At 38.5% G+C, this 23,267-nt stretch overlaps 4 protein-coding genes across 4 annotated transcripts; 2 read left to right on the top strand and 2 right to left on the bottom strand.

Annotated features, from left to right (window-relative positions):
- Positions 1-1,043: 1,043 nt before the first annotated feature.
- On the bottom strand, positions 1,044-2,191 carry LOC103404666 (basic leucine zipper 43-like). The gene has a single exon (XM_017324302.3). It carries the CDS (start codon positions 1,811-1,813, stop codon positions 1,205-1,207), a length of 609 nt encoding a protein of 202 aa, XP_017179791.3. The 5' UTR covers positions 1,814-2,191; the 3' UTR covers positions 1,044-1,204.
- An 8,678-nt stretch (positions 2,192-10,869) lies between these two features.
- LOC114822639 (protein MICRORCHIDIA 4-like) lies at positions 10,870-14,696 on the top strand. The gene has a single exon (XM_070817090.1). It carries the CDS (start codon positions 10,974-10,976, stop codon positions 13,158-13,160), a length of 2,187 nt encoding a protein of 728 aa, XP_070673191.1. The 5' UTR covers positions 10,870-10,973; the 3' UTR covers positions 13,161-14,696.
- On the bottom strand, positions 13,384-14,660 carry LOC103404665 (E3 ubiquitin-protein ligase RING1-like). The gene has a single exon (XM_008343600.4). It carries the CDS (start codon positions 14,658-14,660, stop codon positions 13,560-13,562), a length of 1,101 nt encoding a protein of 366 aa, XP_008341822.3. The 3' UTR covers positions 13,384-13,559.
- Positions 14,697-19,041: 4,345 nt separating the features above from the next.
- On the top strand, positions 19,042-21,941 carry LOC103404871 (pentatricopeptide repeat-containing protein At3g02330, mitochondrial). The gene has a single exon (XM_008343837.4). It carries the CDS (start codon positions 19,140-19,142, stop codon positions 21,816-21,818), a length of 2,679 nt encoding a protein of 892 aa, XP_008342059.3. The 5' UTR covers positions 19,042-19,139; the 3' UTR covers positions 21,819-21,941.
- The last annotated feature ends 1,326 nt before the right edge of the window (positions 21,942-23,267 follow it).

The raw sequence follows: 23,267 nt of genomic DNA, 5'->3' as shown, positions 1-23,267 counted from the left end.
GACGGAACCTTTTGCTAGAGCTTTCCCCATATTCCCCCTTCTGAAAACTTTTTGTTGGAACTGAGCCTTGATTTTCTCTTTTCTTCCTTTGTCCTGTATTATGAACTCCTATTAGTGCACTTCTTTAGTTTCTATTTAATTAAATTCAAGAAAAATTAGAGGGAATATATAATGTTTTGCAATATAATATTAGCACAATTTAGGATTAAATTAGCTACTAAAAATCAGTATTTCTGTTATGCTACTAAACAAAACTTTGGAACTTACTTAAATTTCAAGAGATGTTTCAAACCAGTAAATCCTTATTGGTTTCATTCTGATGAGATCGAGTTGAAATTTAGCGGCCTTGGGCTTGATTTCGACTCTGATTTGATTGCGTATAATGCCTGTAAACGATCATCACTGGAAATATATATAATTAAAATATCAAGGTTCTTATGTTTGCAGATCTTCGTAGGAAAATAAGGTATTGCAGAAAGGAAAGAAAGGGAGAGAGATGAAGTCTTTGAGAAAGTATCCAAATGAGAGAACAAATTGCAAAACCAAAACAAAATAAACCATGTTACATTCAGTCAAGCCAGCCCTCTAAAAAGCTGAAAACAGTGCTCAATTGGACTTTATACGTTAGTGGATAGCTTTTGTGAATGCCTTTCGTTTTATAGTAATTTTAATATCACGAACCAACTCCCATTTTCACCACCTTTATTTCTGCGTCATGACCAACTCTTCCCCCACGGTAGCCATTCCTTGCTCCATCCATTGCATTTTTTTTTCTCCTCCCTTTGTTCTTGTACACCTGAAATTATTGCTGTACTTTCTTTTTTTTTTTGAATAGTTCTAGAAGTATTGATGATAAATTACTAGCTCTATCGGTAGTGAGCTGGTGATCCGATAATTTTTTGATGATCAGGATTTTTTTCGGAACAAGCAATCTTTAACTTCATGCAGCTAATTCTTGACCAAAAAAAACTTCATGCAGCTAATTTAGTAAGAATTTTACATGATTTAGGAAATTTATTTGTTATAGATAAGATTCTAGACGGTGCTGAAAATTTGACCAAAACATTTTATTGCTTATTTGCTTGGATCTGATACAGATTTTAAAGTGAGTTGAGGATTAGTTGACTTCTACACAAACAGAAGATCAAAATAGATGGATAATGGGAAAAATGGAGAAATGATAAGAACTCAGTGTCCATCGGTCTTAGCCTAGCAAATCCGTGGAACTTGTGATGGACTGGTTTGAGGACTCTGCTCTCAGATAAGCTGTGTTGCAAGGGACATCCTCGAGGTCTCGAAGGGAAGGATGATAAGGACTGTGCAGTTGCAGGTCATTGAGCATTTGGCGAAGCTCGGAAGTTTCCTCTTTGAGCTGAGCATTCTCTTGCAGAACCTTCTCATGTGACTCTGAGACATGGTTCAGCTTTTCCAAAATTTGGTGATTCTCCTTTCTAAGCCAAACCACTTGTGACCAGAGTTCATCAAGGTGCTTCTGCTTGCGCATACGTGATCTGCGTGCAGATTCTCTGTTAGATATCATTCGTCTTTGTTTCCTCTCATTGATGAGACTGAGTTGCTGCTCATCAGCCTCATCAGAGGTTGAGTTACTACTGAAGGACGATGGTTGCTGTGGATTGTTATTAATTTCTTGAAGTTGGGAAGTAGGATATTGGAAATTGTACAATGGGCTAGAAAACCGGTTGAATTCAAAAGCGGTTGCATTGCTTTGAGTGCTCATGCTAAAAGGAGGGTAGGGAGATGATGAGCTCGAAGGAACGAGGTAATGGATTCCAGTGACCTCACCGGGCTGCATGACTTCTCAAACTTTCGACGGATAAATGCAAGGACTTCGTGGTGAAGAAGGTGAGTGGAGAGTACTTAGTTTTTGGTTGTGTTAGAAGGGGGGAAAGAGGCTCGAGGAGAGGAGGCCTTTATAGGGTGAAAAGTGTGAGAAAGTGCCTTCAAAGCTCAGCTGATTGGAAAATCATGCTATCATGTCTCTATTTTATGCAGCATCATCACATTCATCTATGTGTACATGAATGTACGCGAGATGTTTGTCTCTCATTTATGTGTTCGTTATGGGCATGCATCCATGGTTCGATGGCTACATGCATGTATGCATGAAATGATATTTTTACATACATACATGTAACATGGGGGATTACAAGTAGTGTTTGTGGATAATCATTTTTCAGATCAAATCTCCGCTAACATGAGAGAGAGAGAGAGAGAGAGAGAGAGAGTTTTTGTGTTATAATTCGGAGTACAATTATTTTAATGGAAGAATGTTTAGGCAAAATAATGCAGTGCAAGAGAAAATGGGATCAAGAAGTCTATCTTAATTTTGGTGTGCCTTTGTCAAGTCTACAGGGAAAGAAATTAAAGAGGCTTAGAAAGGCAAGAACTTTTACGTACTGGTTATAATAATTAAGGTGCTGATCACTGACTCATCAAACACTTAAACTCAATTGAGATGTGAAAGGAAAAAAGTCTCACGTCGGTGAAAAGATAAACCTTACAAGGGCTGGTAAGAGGTTTGCTGACTTTCATTATTACCAATTAATTTTATGATAGAACTTCAACTTTCGTTATAGTATCAAAGCAGGTTAGCCCATGTGTGAAATTAACCACATGTGAAGTCCAACCGCCACACGTCTCCACGTCACCCAATTGGTGTTGGTCACGTGTTTGGCTTGAAAATTCGTCACGCATGAAGGGCTATGTGAGGATATGAAAGTAAAAGAGTCCCCATCCTTGAAAGGAGAAAACCTTGCAAAGCTTATAAGAGATTAGGTTACTTCCTATAATGTCAATTGATTTTATGACAGAATCTCAACTTTCTTCAACTCCCTATTAATATACCAATTAATCAACCGTACTTAACAATAATTTGTTCAATCGTTAGCAACATCCGCCCTCTGCCATTTTTAGGTTCTAATCCTGTTAGCCTGCTGGGAAAAATAACAGAAAAGTAGCTTCTTTTTTGTTTTGCGCACCAAGAACTTGATTTAGAATTTTTTATATTGGTTTTAATTCTAGAAATCCTTTCAAAAGGAGTAGAATGTAGATAATCCAAATAGTTTGCTGGACTAATATCTTCTACTCCGATTAAATACGAAATACGTATAGCAATATGCTAATCCCATACACCACTTAGCAATTGAAGTCTACAAAAGCTCAAGCTAGAAACATACATAGAGGACATTTAAAGTGAGAGATTGGACAACTTTCTTGTCTTCTTTTGGAAGCTGAGGTACAAAGGTGCAAGCATACATTCTCCAAGAAAGAGAAATGCAACTCAATTATTAACAATCTGAATTATTATAAAAATCAGTTTGTATTACCATATTGCCAGTTGAGGACAAATTGTCCTAGCCCAAATTAGTTTGGCCTTCATTGGAAGTATATTTTCTTATCACTAATTCACCACATAACAAGTATTTATTGAACACGTAATTCAATTTTTAAGCACGTGACAAATATTTATTAGAAAAGTAACGTTATTGAAACCATATCTTAATTGCAATAGTAGATCTCTCTCCCTGCCTTGGTTAAATATTTAAGCATAATTAATGGTGCACTTAGGTCAAATTAAGTCAGTTGTAGCAGGAACATGGAAAAAAGATTAGTTTTTGTTCAAGCCATTCAAATTAGCAGATGTTACTGAGTGGAAAACTCTTATGGGATTCATGGATGTACTTTAAAATGCAGTCTTCCACTAACTAAAAGAGCTTTGAATGGATACAGGAACCAAAATCTTACTCTTACTGACGATCAGGCAAATTCTCTCTCTCTCTCTACACCTGAGGGTTTGGGTTGGGTCAAGTTGAGTGGACTGAATGGTCAACAATGCCATGAGACAGGTTTAGACTGCTCTATCTTTTCTTGTCTTGCAATTGTCCTTCTCGTGTTCCCTACTTCTCTCTATTTTATTTTCTTTGAGGATTTGGAGTATATAGAGGTGGATGAGTAAGTAGTTGAAAAAACCCAGGATTTGGAGTATGTCTTTATGCTCAGTTGTACTTGTACATAGTGTAGATAACTGCATTTGGTTGGTCAATGCTGCATCACTTAGTTTCAACTCCTTAAGTATGTCAGTGTGTGTGTGTGATAAAGGAGAAGTAATTCGCTGACCCTGGGTTGTATTTCCCCCTTCTCCATGTAACGCTGATTATAGAACATAGTCAACGTGACGTCACGCGAAAATGGGACCGAACATACACGCTGGTATGCAAGTGTCTCTGGTGGTATAAGGTTGGTTTGTAATTTGCTGGTGAAAAGAAAGAGTGTTATCAATTCAATGTACGCAGCTAACTTTAGCTATCAGCATGCGAAGCCATTTTTTTCGATCATGCATCTATGATTGGTTATTTATCTACTCAGCTGGCCAATTGTTCGGTCAAGGAGGCCAGAAAAAAGCAGCAAACTTTAACTATAAGCATGCCAGGCAATGTGTAATTCAACAGCTAGCTTACATTTATGCGTTTCATCAATTTGGGTAGTGCATGGTACATGCAAGTTTGAATTCTGCTTTCAAGTACTAAAACATGCATGAACAAATTGTTCTTAACAAAATTCTAAAGTTTCACGAGTATAATATGAGAGACTGTTTTCGATCACGATTCTAGTTTTCTTATCTTTATATCTCTCTTCATGTGTCAATATTTAGTAAGTTCTTGACGCATATTTGGCTATGTGTACTATAAGTACACACTCAAATTAAAGGAATACACCCCAAAAGAAACTTTCAACCTCAATTTGGCATGGCACTTTGCCTTCAAACCAAACGTGAGTGAAAGTAATATTGGATATGTTGATAGAACTCCATTTTTCCCCTCACTCAACTAACATATCTTATCTACGTCCCAAAATCATTCCCCCATATCTCTTCATTTGTTTCCACTTTACCCTTGAACTTTGTTGGACATTCACTACAATCCAAGCCTCCAAGGGCATTTTGGGAAAATAATGTCTCAACCTGCGACATTTGCCCTACAATGACGGTCTGGGTTGTGCACGGAAGGGTTCTTGATTTAACTCCATCCCTTTTCGTACCGAATGACACTCCAAAAGAAATCCAATTCTATTTTTTTTATTCTTAAATAATAGAAAGGAAACACCTAAAATATTAACAACAAACAATGAGACAACGACACGAGTCACGACATGAACAAAGTAGGCAGACGAGAAAAACGCGAGCGCACTATAGATGTCACACGTGGGCCCTGGCTAACAAGCGCGCGTGGGTGCTTAGTGCACCACCCCCCTAGCCCTATTGCTTGGCTTGTCAAACTCAAAACAAAAAAGCTCTCTCTCTCTCTCTCTCTCTCTCTCTCTCTCTCTCTCTCTAGGGTTTCTGTAGCGTCTTTTCACGCTCCTCCACCAATCAAGGGCTGTATGCAAGTTTTTGGGTATTGTCCTTAGATGCCCAGATGACCCTATGTGCACCCCACTAAGGCAACCTCTGTCATTGCATTTTTTGTTTTTGTTAGAAATGGTGATTGCAGGGTGATGAAGTGGCTAGCTAGGGTAGGGCGTGGAGGTTTTCATCCAACAAGGCCCCTTCATGACGGTGGTTGGCTGGGGGAGTTGCTTTTGTTTTTCAGCCCTTCTCATATCATTCGTACGTATGCATTATAATCCTTAATCGAGTTATAACTTTATATATATATATATATCTTTGTTGGTTTTATTTCCTCAACAGTTTACTTTTATAGAGTGTACGTAGTATCAAGAGTCTTGGTTAATTTGCAAGAAATTATGCATTTGAGACTTGGTTTGTTGGTTGCAAGAATATATTAGGAAGTTGTGTATTTGAAGGCTACTTGAACTCATATGATTCTCTCGCACTTTCTTTCTAGTAATACAGTTGTGAATCTGGTAGGGTTTAGGCACTAGCAGTTACTCCAATCCAAAATCATGATTTTCTAGTGATATATGTGTTTTTAAATTCAAGTTTTGTTGTTTTGGATGAAACCACGGGTGGAGCCACCCGTAACGCTAAGGTGGGTTGTAGCTCAAGGAGATTTTTTGTAAGTGTAGTGATATTTACACACTCATTTTTATTTCTCATACATCTTTCTTAGTACCTTCAGGTTGAATGAATTGATAAAAATCAATGACAAAAAATTAATAAGGATGTGTGAATAGCACTATCTTTTTTTGAACTCATGCTTTAATGGCTTATGTTAATGCATGTAACCTATATAGCCCACTCATTTCCAATCTAGGCTATTATTTCATGTATATTTAGTAGAGGATAGGTAATAAATAATATTTTTTATGCTACAAGTAATAAATTAGTTCTATCTTCCCTTCCCCCTCTTCTATCCTATTTGTTAAAGAAAAAGACCATTTATCATATGCAATTTAGCATCCATACTTTTTACTCAACAAAAGAAAATGAATTTTCTTTTAGTTCACAATTAAATCTCTATCTCCGCAATTCCGTACTTTACGTTGCGATTTCCCAATGAATGCAACCTTTGATACGTTCTTAATCGCTTTATTTACTTATTCTTGATTTATTTAGCAGGTTAATTATTTATATGGTCCTTAAAGTTGTCGGTTAGTGTTATGATTTAAAGAATTGTTTATATTCTATTGTTGTTCTTTTATATTGATTAAAAAAATAAACATATGATTTTATGTCACTAATTTCAACTAGCTCACCCAAAGAAAAAAATCCTGGCTCCGCCATTGGATGAAACTACAAAAACGCAAACAGGAACTTAGTCAAGTTGACTAGAACAATGTGCTCTTTTCTTTGCACCTAAGTTCGAATATAAAATATCGCTTATATTAATAATCTTACGTGCGAAACAAAATGTTTAACTAGTACCACATGTCACATTCTTATCCCAAGAGCATACACATTATATGCCTCCTCTCCCACAGCTAAATCTTATTGTTTCTTTATCATGAGGTCATTAAATCTCAAGTGATTAATTGGTTAATACAGGATAAGCCCATCGTGAGCTGATCACACCCTCTTAATTATTTTCTTCTGTTTCAGTTCCACTTTTGTTTATGCAATTAAATTAATCTCATTTTTCAGACAAGTTAATTAGTCCATCAAATAATATTTGTTTAATGCTTTAACAAGATTTGCCATCTCTGGTGCCAACGTGTGTATGCATAATGCATTTTTTAATTCTGGGTGGTGCATTTTGAGTAACACGGACTCACACTTAACAGGTACACGTGCTTACGTACTTGTAATATTAAAGTATTAATTAAAGTTGCAGGTTTATTTTAAGCAAAATGATTAGTTTAAACTTGGGTGCTTAATTACCTCCTCGTCATTAATATTGTTTGTTTCCTTGATATATGTTGGTTGATGACGTTATAATTATACCAGGAGGATTCTCGCCGGATCCTCCAATCACATATGTTCATCGTACATCGTGTGGTCAGAAATCATTGTAATTTTTTTTATTTAAAATTGAATATAAACAGTACTTGACAAAAATTGATTGTACGATGTACGATAAACGGATGTGATTGGAGGATCCCTAGGATCCTCACAAAGAGAATCTAGCGAGGATCCTCCTTCATAATTATATGGTGGTTTTGCAGTAGAAATGTCTTAGATTATCCAAACATTGCTTACACAACTGCTGCTCTATTTGTTTGTGTGGTATTTAGTGGCGATCTGATTATAAATTTATTTAATACCACGAGTGGTGCTTAAACATTCCCTTTTTTGGTTTAATTACTTTAATTATGCCCTGCCTAACTCTTTCTTGGGGGGTGAATACAAGGTGAACTAAAGTACTTGGTGTTTCAAAGCTTATCAGGTTGGCTTCCGAGTTTGGTTATGTCTCTTGATGCATGTGAAAACGGGTTTCACAAACAATATTGTCGGAAAGGAGGATCTCAAATGTCAGGGTAAATGCTCCGACTTACAAGACCTAAGGTTTCCAATATTAGTTAAGAATCAATGTGCTACTAGCCAGCTAGCCTCTGTTACTTCACATCGATCCTCGACCACCATCAATAACCTTGATGCCGTTGTCTCACCAAGATTTTCATAATCCATTGATCCTTGACCAGAATTTCTTACTAAATTTCAAATACAATATTATGGGAACATAAAATGATGGCCAAGCATATCTAGCAGAAAAGAGAGGGCAAGATTGGTTTTGGTTGTATTGTTTGAAAAATCCAAAACTGCTTGCATAGGCTTTCATAATTAAGCCATTTGGATAGGATTGTACAAATCAATCTGTCTTCTTTCTTTTATAGTTTTTAAGAATTAAGATGGTTAAATATATATACGCCAGCCTTCTGTTCCTGTAAGTTCTTGAAATAAAAAAGGAAATAGCTTGTATATATTGCTGCTAGGTTCTGGAAATGCCAACAAGAGACATCGTTTGGTGGCCTGTAATTCAGTCGGTTGGATAACGACAGCAAATGGTAGCTAAAAATGATCAAGTAGGCAAATCATAACGAAAAAGTGAAAAACCCCAAAAAAATACAAAAGCAAGAGGCAGGCACAAATATTGCGACCTGCAATATTATCTTCTTGTTACATCATTTTTCAAAGCAAAAATGATTGAGGTAATAATTCCAAAAGTCCCCACTCGATCGTTAAAAAAAAATATCGGCTAGATTTGAATCCGAAGGTGGCCTCTAATTAAGTTGTGTAGAATTTTTGAACCAAGGCCACTCCCAAAGGCCACATAAAATTGTATGAGTTTTTTAGGGACTCAGTGCTGTTTTTGTCTCTGTGGACACTACAAAAGCCATAAGGTTTTTATCCCCATTAGTGAAAATGACTGGTTTATTTGTTTCTTGCATTTCTCTTTTTGTTATGTGTTTTGATGGTGATGTAACCGCAATTTCATGCTTAGTTAATATTCAAACAGGTAGATTTGGAAGTGGGGTGAATTAATTATTTACCACATGCTTCACATTGCCTCCTAAAAGGATCCATTAACTGATTTGGACAAGCATTTTACCGGATCCAAATTGGATTAATTTTTTGTTGTTTAAGATTAATTAAAACCTGCAAACTATATTACAAAAGGAGATTGAGATTCTATGAAGGTCTCGATGTTACATGAACTAATCAGATATCATGCCAAACAAAATTTTGATTTGGGTTTCATAAGATGAACTAACCAACATTATTCAACGTTAACCTATCACCCCATATTTCACATTGAAAAAATAATATGATTAGAGCAACGAATAATTCCAGTGTAAAGTTTTATAAGCCATGCTACGATATATACCTAAAAAGGAAAAATATTAAATAATTAGAAGCTGTAATTCTCACCAACTAGCAGTCTAGCATATCACACTCCGGTCCGGTGCCTCATCGGCGATTTCTACCAAGCCTTGTCATAGCTGGCGCCTTAGCCCTATGTGCAGTTTGCGTGATGTTGCAGACATTGCGGTACAATATTCCGATTGCGCGATGGCACATACTAATAGTGCAGTCCAAGTCTTTCCTTATGCAGGCCATATATAGTTTTGTTTGCTTTGCTTATGCTGTCGGTAGTAATTTGCTCAAGCGAACAATGTTCTGATTGCAATGTGAGATTCTCTTTCTTTCATAGTCAACGGAGCCAATTTTAAGGAATCGAATAAAATGAGCCAATGCTTGGACACATACTTGCATTGAAAAGCGGGTATGCATGGGAGTTAACGAAAATTTTCAACCAAAACGTCATCAGGGAGATGATCGATACTGCTTTGTTGATGTTGATGATGGTGTTGACAGTGACGATGACGTTTTTGATATCTTCGGGTGATGAATATGGTCATCAGAGATCGGCATTTCTGTGGGAGTCGTACGATAATATATATCCAACAATACATTAGAGGTAACACCTCTCATGGTGCAAATTTGGACGACGGCAGAAAACAGTAGATAATATATATCCAACAATAAATTAGACCAGCAAGTTCTTCACATCCAGATCGACATATAATTACGTAACAAATTGTATTCCTTTCTAATTAAGAGATTTATGTTACTATTTAAGTACTAGGGTTTAGCCCACAACAAATATATGAACTGAATACCCGTACAAAAACAAAACAAAAATCCATCCATGGCTGAGGGATAAAAAGAGAAAGCATATCGAAAGTAAATTTTGATTTGAATTCATAAAATGAAAATTACATCAACAAATACTTACGAAAAAGAAAAAAGAAGAAAAATTTGCAACAGATGAATATGCCAATTATCCCACCACATATCACATCCAGTATGTGGCTCGTCTCTGCGGAGCTTTGTAACAACTCAGAAGCACTCGGTGATCTGCTCCGCCATGGTGAGGCAGCGGTCCAAGTTCTCGATGATGACAATGACGGTCATCTTTTTTGTCTTTTCGAGTGATGAATATGCTTGGGATCTGATGCTTCTTTTGGTAGTAGTATCAGCTCTCGTGGTGGCAGAATTTTGAAAAGAATTAACCGATGTCTAGGGTTATTACCCACCCAAACATAACTTCATGCATTGTAAATAGGCTTAAATGTCAAAATGGTCCTCATTTTTTACCTGTTCGGTCAATTTAGTTCCCAATTTGTCAATTTCGCCACTTTGATCCTTGTGTTTACTATGTTAGACAATACGGTCAATTCCGTTAATTTATTGTTAAATTTTTCATTTTGAACTGTTAAACTTTAAATGTTTCATAAATATAAAAAGATCAATTTAATTTCCTGTTTGTTTTAGGATTAAGCCCTTATACATAGATGTCTCCATGGTCAGTTGATAATTGGCTAAATATCCTATTTCAACTAGGATTAGGATTTCTTTCAAATTTCTATTAGGATTAGGCCTAATTTTCCTGTTTGTTATGGGTTAAGTCCTTGTGTATATATACACAGGTGAGTGAACAAATTTTCTAGCATACTTTCACGCCTTAAGAATTTTGTTTGGAGCCCTTTTCTTGGTTCACTTTCCTCTACAATTTTCTACATCCCTACCAGTTGATTATCCTGTATCACCCATCATGTCACAAGAAGGTGAAGTTTTGGGAGGTTCGGTGAAGAAGCGGAAGCTGGATGGGGTGGGATCTTCCGAGGTTCTGAGTCCTCAGCCGCTGCGGCAGGTGAGAGCCCATCAGAGCTGTAAGCAGTTTTGGAAGGCTGGGGATTATGAAGGAGCTCCTTGCAGCGATAATCATACTTCTGCTGCTGGTGGGATGGACCGTGTAAGGGTTCATCCCAGATTTCTGCATTCCAATGCAACAAGTCACAAGTGGGCTCTCGGCGCTTTTGCCGAGCTGTTAGACAATGCATTGGATGAGGTTTGCAGTGGTGCTACGTACGTTAATGTCGATGTGCTTGAAAGCAAGAAAGATGGAAGCAGAATGTTGCTGATCCAAGATGATGGCGGTGGTATGGATCCGAAAAAGATGCGACACTGCATGTCCTTGGGGTATTCGGTGAAAAGCAAAGTTGCTAACACCATCGGACAGTATGGAAACGGTTTTAAGACGAGTACTATGAGGCTAGGAGCAGATGTGATCGTGTTTTCGCGCTGCGAAGGCAAAGATGGAAAAAGCGATACGCGGAGCATCGGGTTGCTGTCTTACACGTTCTTGAAGAGCACGGGAAAGGAAGACATTGTAGTTCCCATGCTTGATTACGAGAAGAGAGGAGGAGGAGCCTGGCGCAAAATGTTTCAATCCTCCGAAAGTTCTGAAAGTGATTGGAAGAAAAATGTGGAGACAATAGTTCAGTGGTCGCCATTTTCTAGCGAAGAAGAGCTGCATCGTCAGTTCTTAATGATTAAAAACCATGGCACCCAAATAATCATATACAACCTTTGGGAGGACGACGAAGATCAGTTGGAGCTTGATTTTGACACCGACCCTCATGATATTCAACTCAAAGGTGTCAATCGAGACGAGAAGAATATACAAATGGCTCAAGATTATTCCAACTCGCGGGTTTTCTTGACCTACCAGCACTCGTTGAGGAGCTATGCATCGATTCTCTATTTGCGGCTTCCTCCTAACTTTCGGATCATCCTTCGCGGGAAAGAAGTTGAGCACCACAACATAGTGAATGATATGATGATGTCCCAGCAAGTCACGTATCGCCCAACCGGTGCTGACGGGATCCAAACAAACGCAAATGCGATTGCTGTTGTCACCATCGGGTTTGTAAAGGATGCAAAATCTCATATCGACGTCCAGGGGTTCAATGTTTATCACAAGAATCGACTGATTAAGCCGTTTTGGAGGCTTTGGAATGCTGCAGGAAGTGACGGCAGGGGTGTTATGGGTGTTTTAGAAGCTAATTTTGTTGAACCAGCTCATGATAAGCAGGGGTTTGAGCGTACAACAGTTCTTTCGAGACTCGAGAAACGATTGATAATTATGCAGAAGAATTACTGGAGTACTAACTGCCACGAAATTGGGTATGCTCCGCGACGTAATAAGAAGATCATTAACGACTCTGCAAATCGTAAAGAAACTAGTCCCGATCCTCCATCTAACGCGGAGGCTACTACGTCAGGCAGCAAGAAGAGACCATTTTCGGGTCGTGATTCACCCGCATTTCAGAGTGTTGGTTCAAAAGCTTCCGAAAGGATCACCAACGATGGAGTCCAAACCCCCAAGCAATCTGGGACATTAGGATCATCAAGGTCTTATGAACCATCGGCACCACCTTCGGCAGCCAATGTTAGCGATGCAGGCATGCATGTTACCATGTCTGATAAGCAAGTGGGTGGCAGACATCAAGAGGGATTTGCTGCTAAAGAAGACTCTGCGAAAGACCGCCCACGTGTTGCGACTCCGTTATCTTCACATACGGAAGATACTGAACAATCTTGTTCACCAAGTAGCCCGGGAGCCAATTCACTGGACGGTCATGATGTCAATGGTGGGCGTTCCCGCTTGGAGCATGTTCGAGTTGTAGGGGTGCAGCAATTGAAAATAGCATATATCAAACTCAAGAAAATTTTGGAGAAAAAGGATCAATGGTGCAAGTCACTTGAAACTCAGCTCCTAGCGTCAAAACAAAAAATTACAGACATGAACAATGAACAAGATAACCTAATTGGCATATTCTCCGAGGAGAGGGAGCGTCGAGACAAGGAGGAGAAGAGTTTGAGAGAGAAGCTCAAGGATGCAACATATACCATTCAACAACTGGAAAAGCAACTCAAAGCAATCGAGTCCGCCTAAGTCTAGCCTCGTGTTCACTACGTCTTTCGTTATGACTTGGAAGCGAAATGTATATAGTTTGATCCGAAATGCAGTGTAATACTTTAACGTAGATCTCATGTATTCGTTTTTCGCAATCTGAACAAATTTCAATCTCAACAGTACAAACATACTTCTTCAAACTAATTTTCATTAACCCTCTTGCAAGGTTGGTGCATAAACCCTACTAAAAACTCAAGTAACATGAAAGGCAAAGCAAAATTTATAACACTGAGAAACTCCCCCAAATTAACGAAAGCTACAAGATGTTCAAAAGCATTACAAGCTTCATTTCATCGTGGGATATAGGAATGCCCGAAAAACGCATATTTACGACTTTTACATCTAGCAAAGCAAGATTATATGTATCTGTATAGCATCTTAGACAAACTGTTCAAACCTGACTTGTAAATCCCCGGGCTCACCACGAGCAGCACTTTCACGCTTGCTCCTTTCGTAATCGGGATCATCGGTGGGCAGCTCGTACCTACAAACAGGGCATGTATTCCGAATGCCCAACCACGGCACAATGCAATCATGATGGTAGTAATGGCAGCAGGGCAAGCTTCTGACTTTATCCTCCACCAAAATGCTGTCTTTACAAACAGCACAAACCGCTTCTTCTTTCTTCAATTCTTCGACTGTAAACTCTACCAATGGAAGATCTTCGACCACGCTTAAAGCTGCCGGAGGACGGCCATTCATGGCATTGGCATTCTCCACGAATTGCCCGAAAATCGTGTTGATGTACTCTGCAGTCTCTAAGTCAAGATCGTCATCATCCGCGAACCTCCGAAAATTGTTGACTATTTCCCACTCCATGCTTCGTGCTGCTCCTTGGAGAACCTCGTCTTCCGCGGTGAAAAACCCAGAGACCACTGATAGCTCCTCCACTCCGCCGTTGACTGGATTACTCTCGGTCGATTCAGAACTTTCAAGCATATTCCTCTGCTCCATCAAGAAAAGGTTATCCCAAATTGACTGGATACCCGAATCGGTGATCCGATCACTTTCTATGTCATCGATTGTACCCGAATCCGAATCCGATTCCAACTCCAACCCAACAATCCGAAGCTCAGAAACCGATCCCATAGAGTTTGACCCAAACCCTAAATTCGACTCCGTTTCGTCGCCGTCCTCAACACCCCCAATTTCCAATTCGGTCGCAAACGGATCCGACCGGGAACCCGAATCGACAACGCAGTCAGTATTGCGCTGCTGCTCCGAGCTGCTGCGGTCGAAAAGATCGGTGACCAAGCAGCTGACGTCATGGTCAGAATCGGAGGCGGCATCGGAGAACCAGTTGCGATCGGACGTGCTCCGGGAATCAAGAGCATCGACGGCGAAGGGGTTGCAGTTGTGGTTGGCGCAGCAGTGGGTGAGGGGATCAATGACGAGGGTTGGGTGGGTTTGCGGGTCAACGGGTTCATTTGTTGGTCGTGGGTCGTCGGGTAGCTGAGTGGTGGCGGAGAGCTCAGACATTATTTTCGAAAATTAATAATGGAAATTAGAGGAAAAGTTTTTGTTGGTGGCGCTTTCGGTTTATATACTCTGGGATTTTCTTCCCTCGTTTTGATTTTATTTTTATTTTTATTTTTATTTTAGGGATCTTATCCAAAAATAAAAGTATGCACAAACATTTAATCAAGAAAATTTGAGTTGTTACTAATTACTACAGTCTGGTGGTATTGTTCTTCATTTGTAAGTGAATGATCTTAGGTTTGATTTTCGTGGATGGTGAATTCGATACCCAATTAGGTTGTCCATTGTGTAGCTTTATCGAATTGCCTTTCTTCTTAATGTAAAATGTATCGTTGTACTCAAAAAATAAAAATTGAGTTGACTTTTGAGAATTATATTTGTTTTATTTTATATAATACAAATACATATTGGAGAAAGAAATTTGGGAATTTTGACTAAGCTAGATAATAAATTAGGTATAAAGCTTATCGTCTACATATGTTGATTCTCACTAAGAATTGAGATGAATTTAGGGGGTTTTGTATCATTTTCTTTATCTTCATTATTTCAAGTAAGAAGTTTTGCCGTGGAAATGAATTTAGTTTCGATTTTATTTGTACATACACTAAGAATTGAGATAACTTATATTAATTAGTAAAATATGGATGATGGTGTATTACTGAAGAATAGGCAACAATGCTTGATGGTTCAAGTGGTAAGGAGTTTGTTCTCCTTAAGTAAGGTCTCGAGTTCCAGCCTTGTGAATGAAGGAGTCATAATTGGGAGAGCTTGCCTACCGAATGGGGTTTGAGCCGGCTCGAGGGATTAGTTCTCGCCTACGTGCGGGATACCCTGGATTCATCCAAAAAAAGAATAGGCCAAAAAAATAGTATATTACTTAAAAAGTACATATATAATGTATATAACACATTTTCGAAGGGTTTATAACTTTGTATAAAAAAAAGTTCTTAATTTCTAGTATCTATTGTTGAAAACGAAATATTTCTTTTTGAATTGGGCTATTCAAATACCTAATTTTACATTCTAGATCCTGCACACCATTGTTAGCATTCAATTGTGAGAAGTAATGATAGATATGTGAATAATACTACATTTTTTAATCAACACATGATAAACTTATAAGCATAGAACCTGTTTCAACTTTAAGAAAAAAAGTACACCAGAATTGTCAACTAGGGATTTAAGTCTGTCAAGAGCAAGTCTTTGTTAACAATGCTAACACTTAATTTGCCTCCGAGTAGATAAAAACACTTTCCATTGCTTCACAAACAGGAGCGGGTTTAGATTCAAAACTACGGCTTATATATGCATAAAGTGTCCCAATTCTTGAGATTTGAGAGCATCAAATTCAAATAACTTATTAATTTTCATACACAAGAACAAGTATTTGAGTTGGTCAAGAACGTATTCTTAAAAACTAGGGCATGCTTTCCTCGCCTCTTCGAGCTCATAGAATACGTCATTGACCAACTCAAATACTTGTTCACATCAATCTTGGCCAGAATCAAAGAAGAATAAAATAATTAAGATACTAATTAGAGACAAGCTCCAGCGTACACAGTGCATTAAACTTTAAGAGAGAATTTGTCCAGGTTTCGGCCCCACCCCTTTCTAATAGAGGCTTTGTCCCCAGCAGGATCCTCTCCGGATCATTTTGGCAAGGATTATGGGAATTCGTAATTTATGTCTGTTCATTGTATATTGTGTGGTCAATTTTTGTTAGATATTATTTGTGTTTAATTTTAAATAAAAATATTTAAAATGATTTATTACCGCACGATGTACGATGAATGGACACAATTCATCTTGTGGGATTATCATGAGTGACACTGCCAATATAGGCAGAGAGAGAAGAAGGTGGTGTTGTAACACTCAGTCGGTGTGACCACCGAAACTCTACGCACCCTCTCAAATGATCGCAACAAATTGCATTGAAAACTGACTGCACTGCAGAACGAATTGAAAGTGGTGGGGGAAGATGAATGCCTATGAGGTGTGAATGACTGGGTCAATCGGGAAGCATAGCGGGGGAAAAGGTAGCAAAAGGATCAAAAGGAAGAAACAAAAGATAAAACGGAAGAAGAAAGGGCTGCCACTGACCTTAATCGAAATTAAGTCTGGTGGCTAAAGAAAAACTAGGTTTGTTTCTGCTCCAGAGAGAAGTTCTTTCACTCACAGAGAAGAGAACACAAAGAAGGTTTGTTTAGTAATCCCAATAACAAGTAGCTTAATTAGGCATTAAACAATGAGGTATAATAATGTGGAACTCAGTACTACGGTTGGTGGTATTCTTCTTCGCTTAGAAGTGAGAGGTTTTAGGTTCAAATCTTGTGGATAGCAAATCCGATACCAAATTAGGTTGCCCATTGTGTGGCTTAACTGAACTCCCCCTTCTCTAGTGTAAAAATATCGATGTACTAAAAAAAAATATTGAACTCCTAGCATTTTAATTATCAACAGTTCGATTATAATTCTAAATTTCTATTAAAACAAAATATTTCAATTCCAAATTCGAAGCAATATGATGTCCCAGTTCATAACAGGCGAAAGCTGGTGTTTTTTTTTTTTCTTTTTCGGTAAAAGCGGAAGATTTATTGCCAAACCACACTAAACTTTACAACAGATTGAGGTCCAACTACAAGAAGAAGCCCAAAACAAAATATGGACCCCCAAAACAAAGCCTAAACCAAAAGTTTGAGCCCAGAAACAGAAAACCTATCTTCCTTGCAACTTCCACTGATGCACCGTCGGAGACCTTCCATCCAACAGATGTCAGAAATCCAGCCAAGCAACTCCGCAAAAATGATGGAAAGACGACTCCCACAACCTTCACAAAGCACCATAGATGACAGATGTGTAGCGAAACAGAGGAAGCTGGTGAGAAAACTCATCAGCAACATAGTCACCAAAGGCAACAAAGTTGTCGAAGCAAAACACACTTCCGATCCATGAGAGGTGGTGGTGTAAACACCCGAGCCGGAGCAAAACACACTTTCGATCCATGAGAGGTGGTGGTGAGATCACCTACACCGGAGCCCTACGCACATTAGGAGAAAAACGCGACAAAACATGTTTAAGATAAGGAGCTAAAAATCGAAAATCAAATGGGTTAGAGGAAAGCCTAGGAGATGGAGGATGGGAAAGAAATTGGAATTGATGGCATAGGATTTGGAAAATTAAAGCACAGATTGGGGACGATCGGCATAAAAGTTGCAGAGAGAACTAAACCCAAGAGCCACCAACCCAGGTCATGACAAGGGCCGGCGGCGGTAGAGAAGATGAAATCTGAAAGAAAGCTTAGCACATAGACTGAAAGGCTCTCACGGGGTGGAGAGAAAGACTCTCACAAGGGGAGAGAAAAGAGTGGGACTTAAGATCATCAAATTAAGTTTACTAATCATAAAAAGGTCGCAGGGCTTAAAAAATCACCCTTGGTTAGGCTATATGAGAAAGCCTCTACCAAGACATACTTGTTTGAATGTTCAACAAAAATTAAAAGGGAAGCAGTAAAACTCATACATTATTAATGGCAATCCATGGAGATCACTACGAGAAAAATAGGCAACAACCGCTAAATAAGTAGGGTTGTTGTTGGCCTAGCTATTGCCGAAAAAGAACCAAAAATTCAAAAAAAAATAAAACTAGGGAGGGAAGAAACTCATACATTATCCACGCCAGCAGTGTTCTTGTTCTCCTCTGAAGATTCTGCGGAAAATGTAAAGGAATTAAACCTCCATATGCATCTACAACCTTACACGTACACACAGATGTACATAAATAATGAGAGAGAGAGCATTCCGATATTACCAATCGAGTTCGGAGATTTCAATTCAGCGGTTTCCGACTAGTTCTCTATTTTTCTTGTTTCGGAAAATCGACTGATATGGATGAGCGTCGACAGTAATGTTTGGATGAAAGAAATAAACTTGAAATTTGGAGAAAAGTTAGAATTTGTAAATTGACATACATAAATTCATTTGTTCATAAACATAAGAATATAGAATTTCCGCTGTGAAAAAAAAATTAGAATTTGGGATCTCCAATTCCTAAGTTTAAACTTCATGTAAATATGTGTCATTTTCCAATTTCTATGATTGAGAGTTTAAAAATGACAAATTTCATATATAATTCTATTGTTCTTTTAAGTTAACCAAACAAGAAAATTCACAAATTCTAGATAATAAAATCCCGCCAATTCAATTTTTGTTATTTTAAAATTCCTTAGTAATCTTAAATTTCTTCAACCAAACATAACCGAGCATATAGAGTAAATTACGGTAATGTATGAAAATACATGCAAAAAGGATAATTATATTCGCTTTGTCGGAACGCTGCGTTTCGCCCAATTTACCGGTTTGCCTCTCTTTTGAATCGAGTGAAAAAAAAAAAAATTACAAATGTATAAAGGAAACAGTAATTCGGTAAAAGAAAAAGTGCACTGCATATGAACTTACCCGCCAAGAATGAATAGCGCAGTGGATGGCTGCTGCTCACCATCTCTCTCCGATTTGGTTAACCAGAATCGTCTCCTTCTCTTCCAAATCTCTTCACCCCCAAACGCAACCCATTTGCTCTCTCTTTACTCTCATTCACAGTCGCAACCAACCAATACCCGCAAAAAATTTCAAAACTTTCTCCCACATTTTCCAGCAATGCTCCCACGGCCGAGCTCTGAATCCGGGAAAACAGGCCCACGCTCGAATGATCGTTTCTGGGTTCGATCCCACTGTGTTCGTTACGAATTGTTTGATCCAGATGTATGTGAAGTGTGGGGTTTTGCAGTATGCAGGTAAGGTGTTCGATGGAATGCCGCAGAGGGATATGGTGTCGTGGAACACCATGGTTTTTGGGTATGCTGGGAGTGGGAAGATGGGGTTTGCGCAGTCTTGTTTTGATGCTATGCCTGAGAAAGACGTGGTTTCATGGAATTCTTTGATTTCGGGGTATTTGCAGAGTGGTGAGTATTGGAAGTCTACTGAAGTTTATGTGGAAATGGTGAGTGGGGGTATGGAATTCGACTGCACAACGACTGCGGTTGTTCTGAAGGCGTGTTCTGTTATGGAAGAGATTGGTTTGGGGATTCAAATTCATTGTGTTTCAGTGAAGATGGGTTTTGACATTGATGTGGTCACCGGAAGTGCTTTGGTGGATATGTATGGGAAGTGTAAGCGATTAGATTGTTCGCTTCAAGCCTTCCATGAATTGCCCGAAAAGAATTGGGTTTCTTGGAGCGCAATAATTGCAGGTTCTGTTCAGAATGATCGGTACGTCAAGGGTTTAGAACTGTTTAATGAGATGCAGAAAGCGGGAGCCGGGGTGAGCCAGTCTACATATGCTAGCGTCTTCAGGTCCTGTGCAGGATTATCTGCATATAGATTAGGCACTCAGTTTCATGGACATGCTATAAAGACGGACTTCCAATTTGATGTCATCGTTGGAACTGCCACATTGGACATGTATTCAAAATGTAACAGGATGTCTGATGCTAGAAAGATATTCGATTTGATGGCGAACCGGAGTTTGCAGTCATATAATGCAATGATTGTAGGATATGCTCGAAATGAGAAAGGTTTTGAAGCTCTGCGGCTATTTAAGCTTTTGCAGAAATCTGGTGTTGGTTTTGATGAGATAACATTATCTGGTGCACTTAGCGCTTGTGCTGTGATCAAGGGGCTCTTGGAGGGGATTCAACTACAAGTATTAGTGGTTAAGAGTAGTTTGAGATCAAATGTATGTGTAGCAAATGCCATGCTGGACATGTACGGTAAATGTGGAGATCTCTTTGGAGCTTCTCGCGTGTTTGATGAGATGGTAGTTAGAGATGCTGTGTCTTGGAATGCGATTATTGCAGCTTATGGACAAAATGAAAATGAAAAGGAGACACTTTCATTTTTCGTGTCCATGCTCCGCTCAAGTATGGAACCGGATGAGTTCACCTTTGGTAGTGTTCTAAAAGCTTGTGCAGGTCAGCACTCTTTAAACTATGGGATGGAAATTCATAGCAGAATTATTAAATCTGGAATGGGCATGAACTTATTTATTGGAGGTGCCCTTGTCGATATGTATTGCAAGTGTGGAATGATGGAAGAGGCAGAAAAGATACATGATAGAACTGAAGAACAAACCATGGTTTCATGGAATGCAATCATATCTGGCTTCTCATTGCATAAGCAAGATGAGGAAGCGCAGAGATTTTTCTCTTTGATGTTGGAAATGGGTGCAGAACCTGATAACTTTACATACGCTACGGTTCTTGATACCTGTGCCAATTTGGCTACTGTTGGACTTGGGAAGCAGATCCATGCTCAGATTATCAAACATGAATTGCAGTCGGATGTATACATAGTCAGCACTCTTGTCGATATGTACTCAAAATGTGGTAACATGCAAGATTCACATCTAATGTTCAAGAAAGCACCTAAGCGGGATGCTGTCACATGGAACGCTATGATCTCTGGCTACGCAAACTTCGGCCTTGGAGAAGATGCTCTTAGAATTTTTGAGTACATGCAGCTTGAGAATGTGGAGCCAAATCATGCAACTTTTGTTTCAGTCCTCCGAGCCTGTGTACATATTGGGCACGCTGAAAAAGGTTTACACTATTTCCGCGCAATGCTTAGCGACTATGGTTTACATCCTCAGTTGGAGCATTACTCATGTATGGTGGATGTTATAGGGAGGTCAGGCCAAGTCCACGAGGCCTTGAGGCTCATTGACAACATGCCTTTCGAAGCCGACGATGTTATATGGAGAACTCTGCTGAGCATTTGCAAGCTCCATGGAAATGTAGAGGTGGCAGAAAAAGCAGCCAGCTCCATTTTGCAACTGGATCCTCAAGATTCTTCTACCTATGTTCTGTTATCAAATATATATGCGGAAGCTGGAATGTGGGGCGAGGTCTCGAAGATGAGGAAGACAATGCGGCGCGGTAAATTGAAGAAGGAGCCGGGTTGCAGCTGGATTGAGGTAAAAGATGAGGTACATGCGTTTTTGGTTGGCGACAAGGCTCATCCGAGACATAAAGAGGTGTATGAGAAGCTTGATTTGCTTGTTTCCGAGATGACGAGAGTTGGGTATAGGCCAGAAATTGATTTTGTGCTTGATGAGGAGATGGGAGAGCAGGAGTTTCTTGAAGATGAGCTCAAAATTAGCATGTAAATTGTGTAGCTTAATTCAAACCTCCTTGATTTGTGAAGTGAGAAAATTGTAAGCTTTAAAATTAATTCATGAATACAATTATTATTTTTAAATATAAGGATCAAATGAATTGGAAAGCAACAATATGTGGGAAATTTTCTTTAATTTTTGAATGGGGAAATTTGATCAGTACATACATTTTTTTTAGAACAGTTTTGATTAGTGTATTTCTCTATGGAAAGGATGTAGAAGTTTAAAAAGGGAGGTCCTTTTCACACACACTTTTCATTTTTGGCAATCGAATTGAATAAAGTAAACGAAAATAATGGGCAAACATAATTAACATGAGCGAATGAAAGGCTCAAAGAAGTGTGTGTTTATCATTTTTCATAGAAATAACAAAAAATAAAGATACTCGCGCCAATGTTTTAAAAGGCGAAGGTGTGAACGAGGCGTTTGATGGATAGCCCTGCCTAGGCGAAAGCCTTAAGGTGTGAGGCGAAGCCTCACGAGACCTAATTTTTTAATACATATTTTATACATATAAAAATATAATAGTCACAAACAAGTTTAACTCACATAACCAAGTTTAATCAAGCAATCAAATTAATCAATTTCAAACATCTACTTAAGTAAGTGCCTATTTATATGAGAGTTTTGGATAATATTTGGGTGGGATAGGTAGTCATAAAAAAAAAAAGGGAAAAAATATAATGAACTTTAAAAAAAAGAATAATATAACATTAAGAAAATAATAATCCAAATAAAAAAAGGGGTATTTTGATATAGGTTTAAAGTACCTAAAAATTGAACCTATTTCAAAAGTCAAAAGTCATTAAAAATTGGACTTATTTCAAATTTTCCCATAAAAATATGTTTTCTTTTCCTCATCAAGCAAAACAGTGCTTATCTAAATATATATCTAGTATATGAGAAATAAAAAGCGAAGAGAAAAGAGATAGTGAGGTAATAAATGTCATTAAAGTGGGATTAGTTTTTAAAAAGTGAAGATAATGGGGGTAATAAATGTGATAAAGTGGGGTCATTTTTTAAGTATTAAAAAAGAAAAAAAAATTAAAAACACCAACTCATCCCAAAAAACTTAGCTGTTTTCTTCATCTCCTTCGCTGGTGTTTATGGCCTGCAACTCAAAACAGCTCTGCAACTCTAAAAAACTTATAGATTTTTGAAACTTAAAAAAGAAAAAGGGACACCCAATCGATGCCTCAAGCACCTAGGCGTGCCCCAAGAAGCCTAGGCGTGTATTCCGCCAACTCCCTTAAAACAGAAGCGAAAATGGTGCCACCCGCCCCCAAAGCCGCCTAGACACACCCCGAGGCGAGTCTTTTAAAACACTAACTCACCCCGACACTTGCACTTTGGATTCAAATCCATCCCCTGTTTTATCACCTGTAAAAAAAAAAGAAAAAAAAAAAAGAAGCCCAATAGAAGTCTTATTCAAATTTGAAT

The sequence above is a fragment of the Malus domestica genome, chromosome 17, assembly GCF_042453785.1.
Source record: "Malus domestica chromosome 17, GDT2T_hap1".
Taxonomy (NCBI): Eukaryota; Viridiplantae; Streptophyta; class Magnoliopsida; order Rosales; family Rosaceae; genus Malus; species Malus domestica.
The sequence above is the reverse complement of the archived record's forward strand: the minus strand, read 5'-3'. Positions and strand labels throughout refer to the sequence as shown.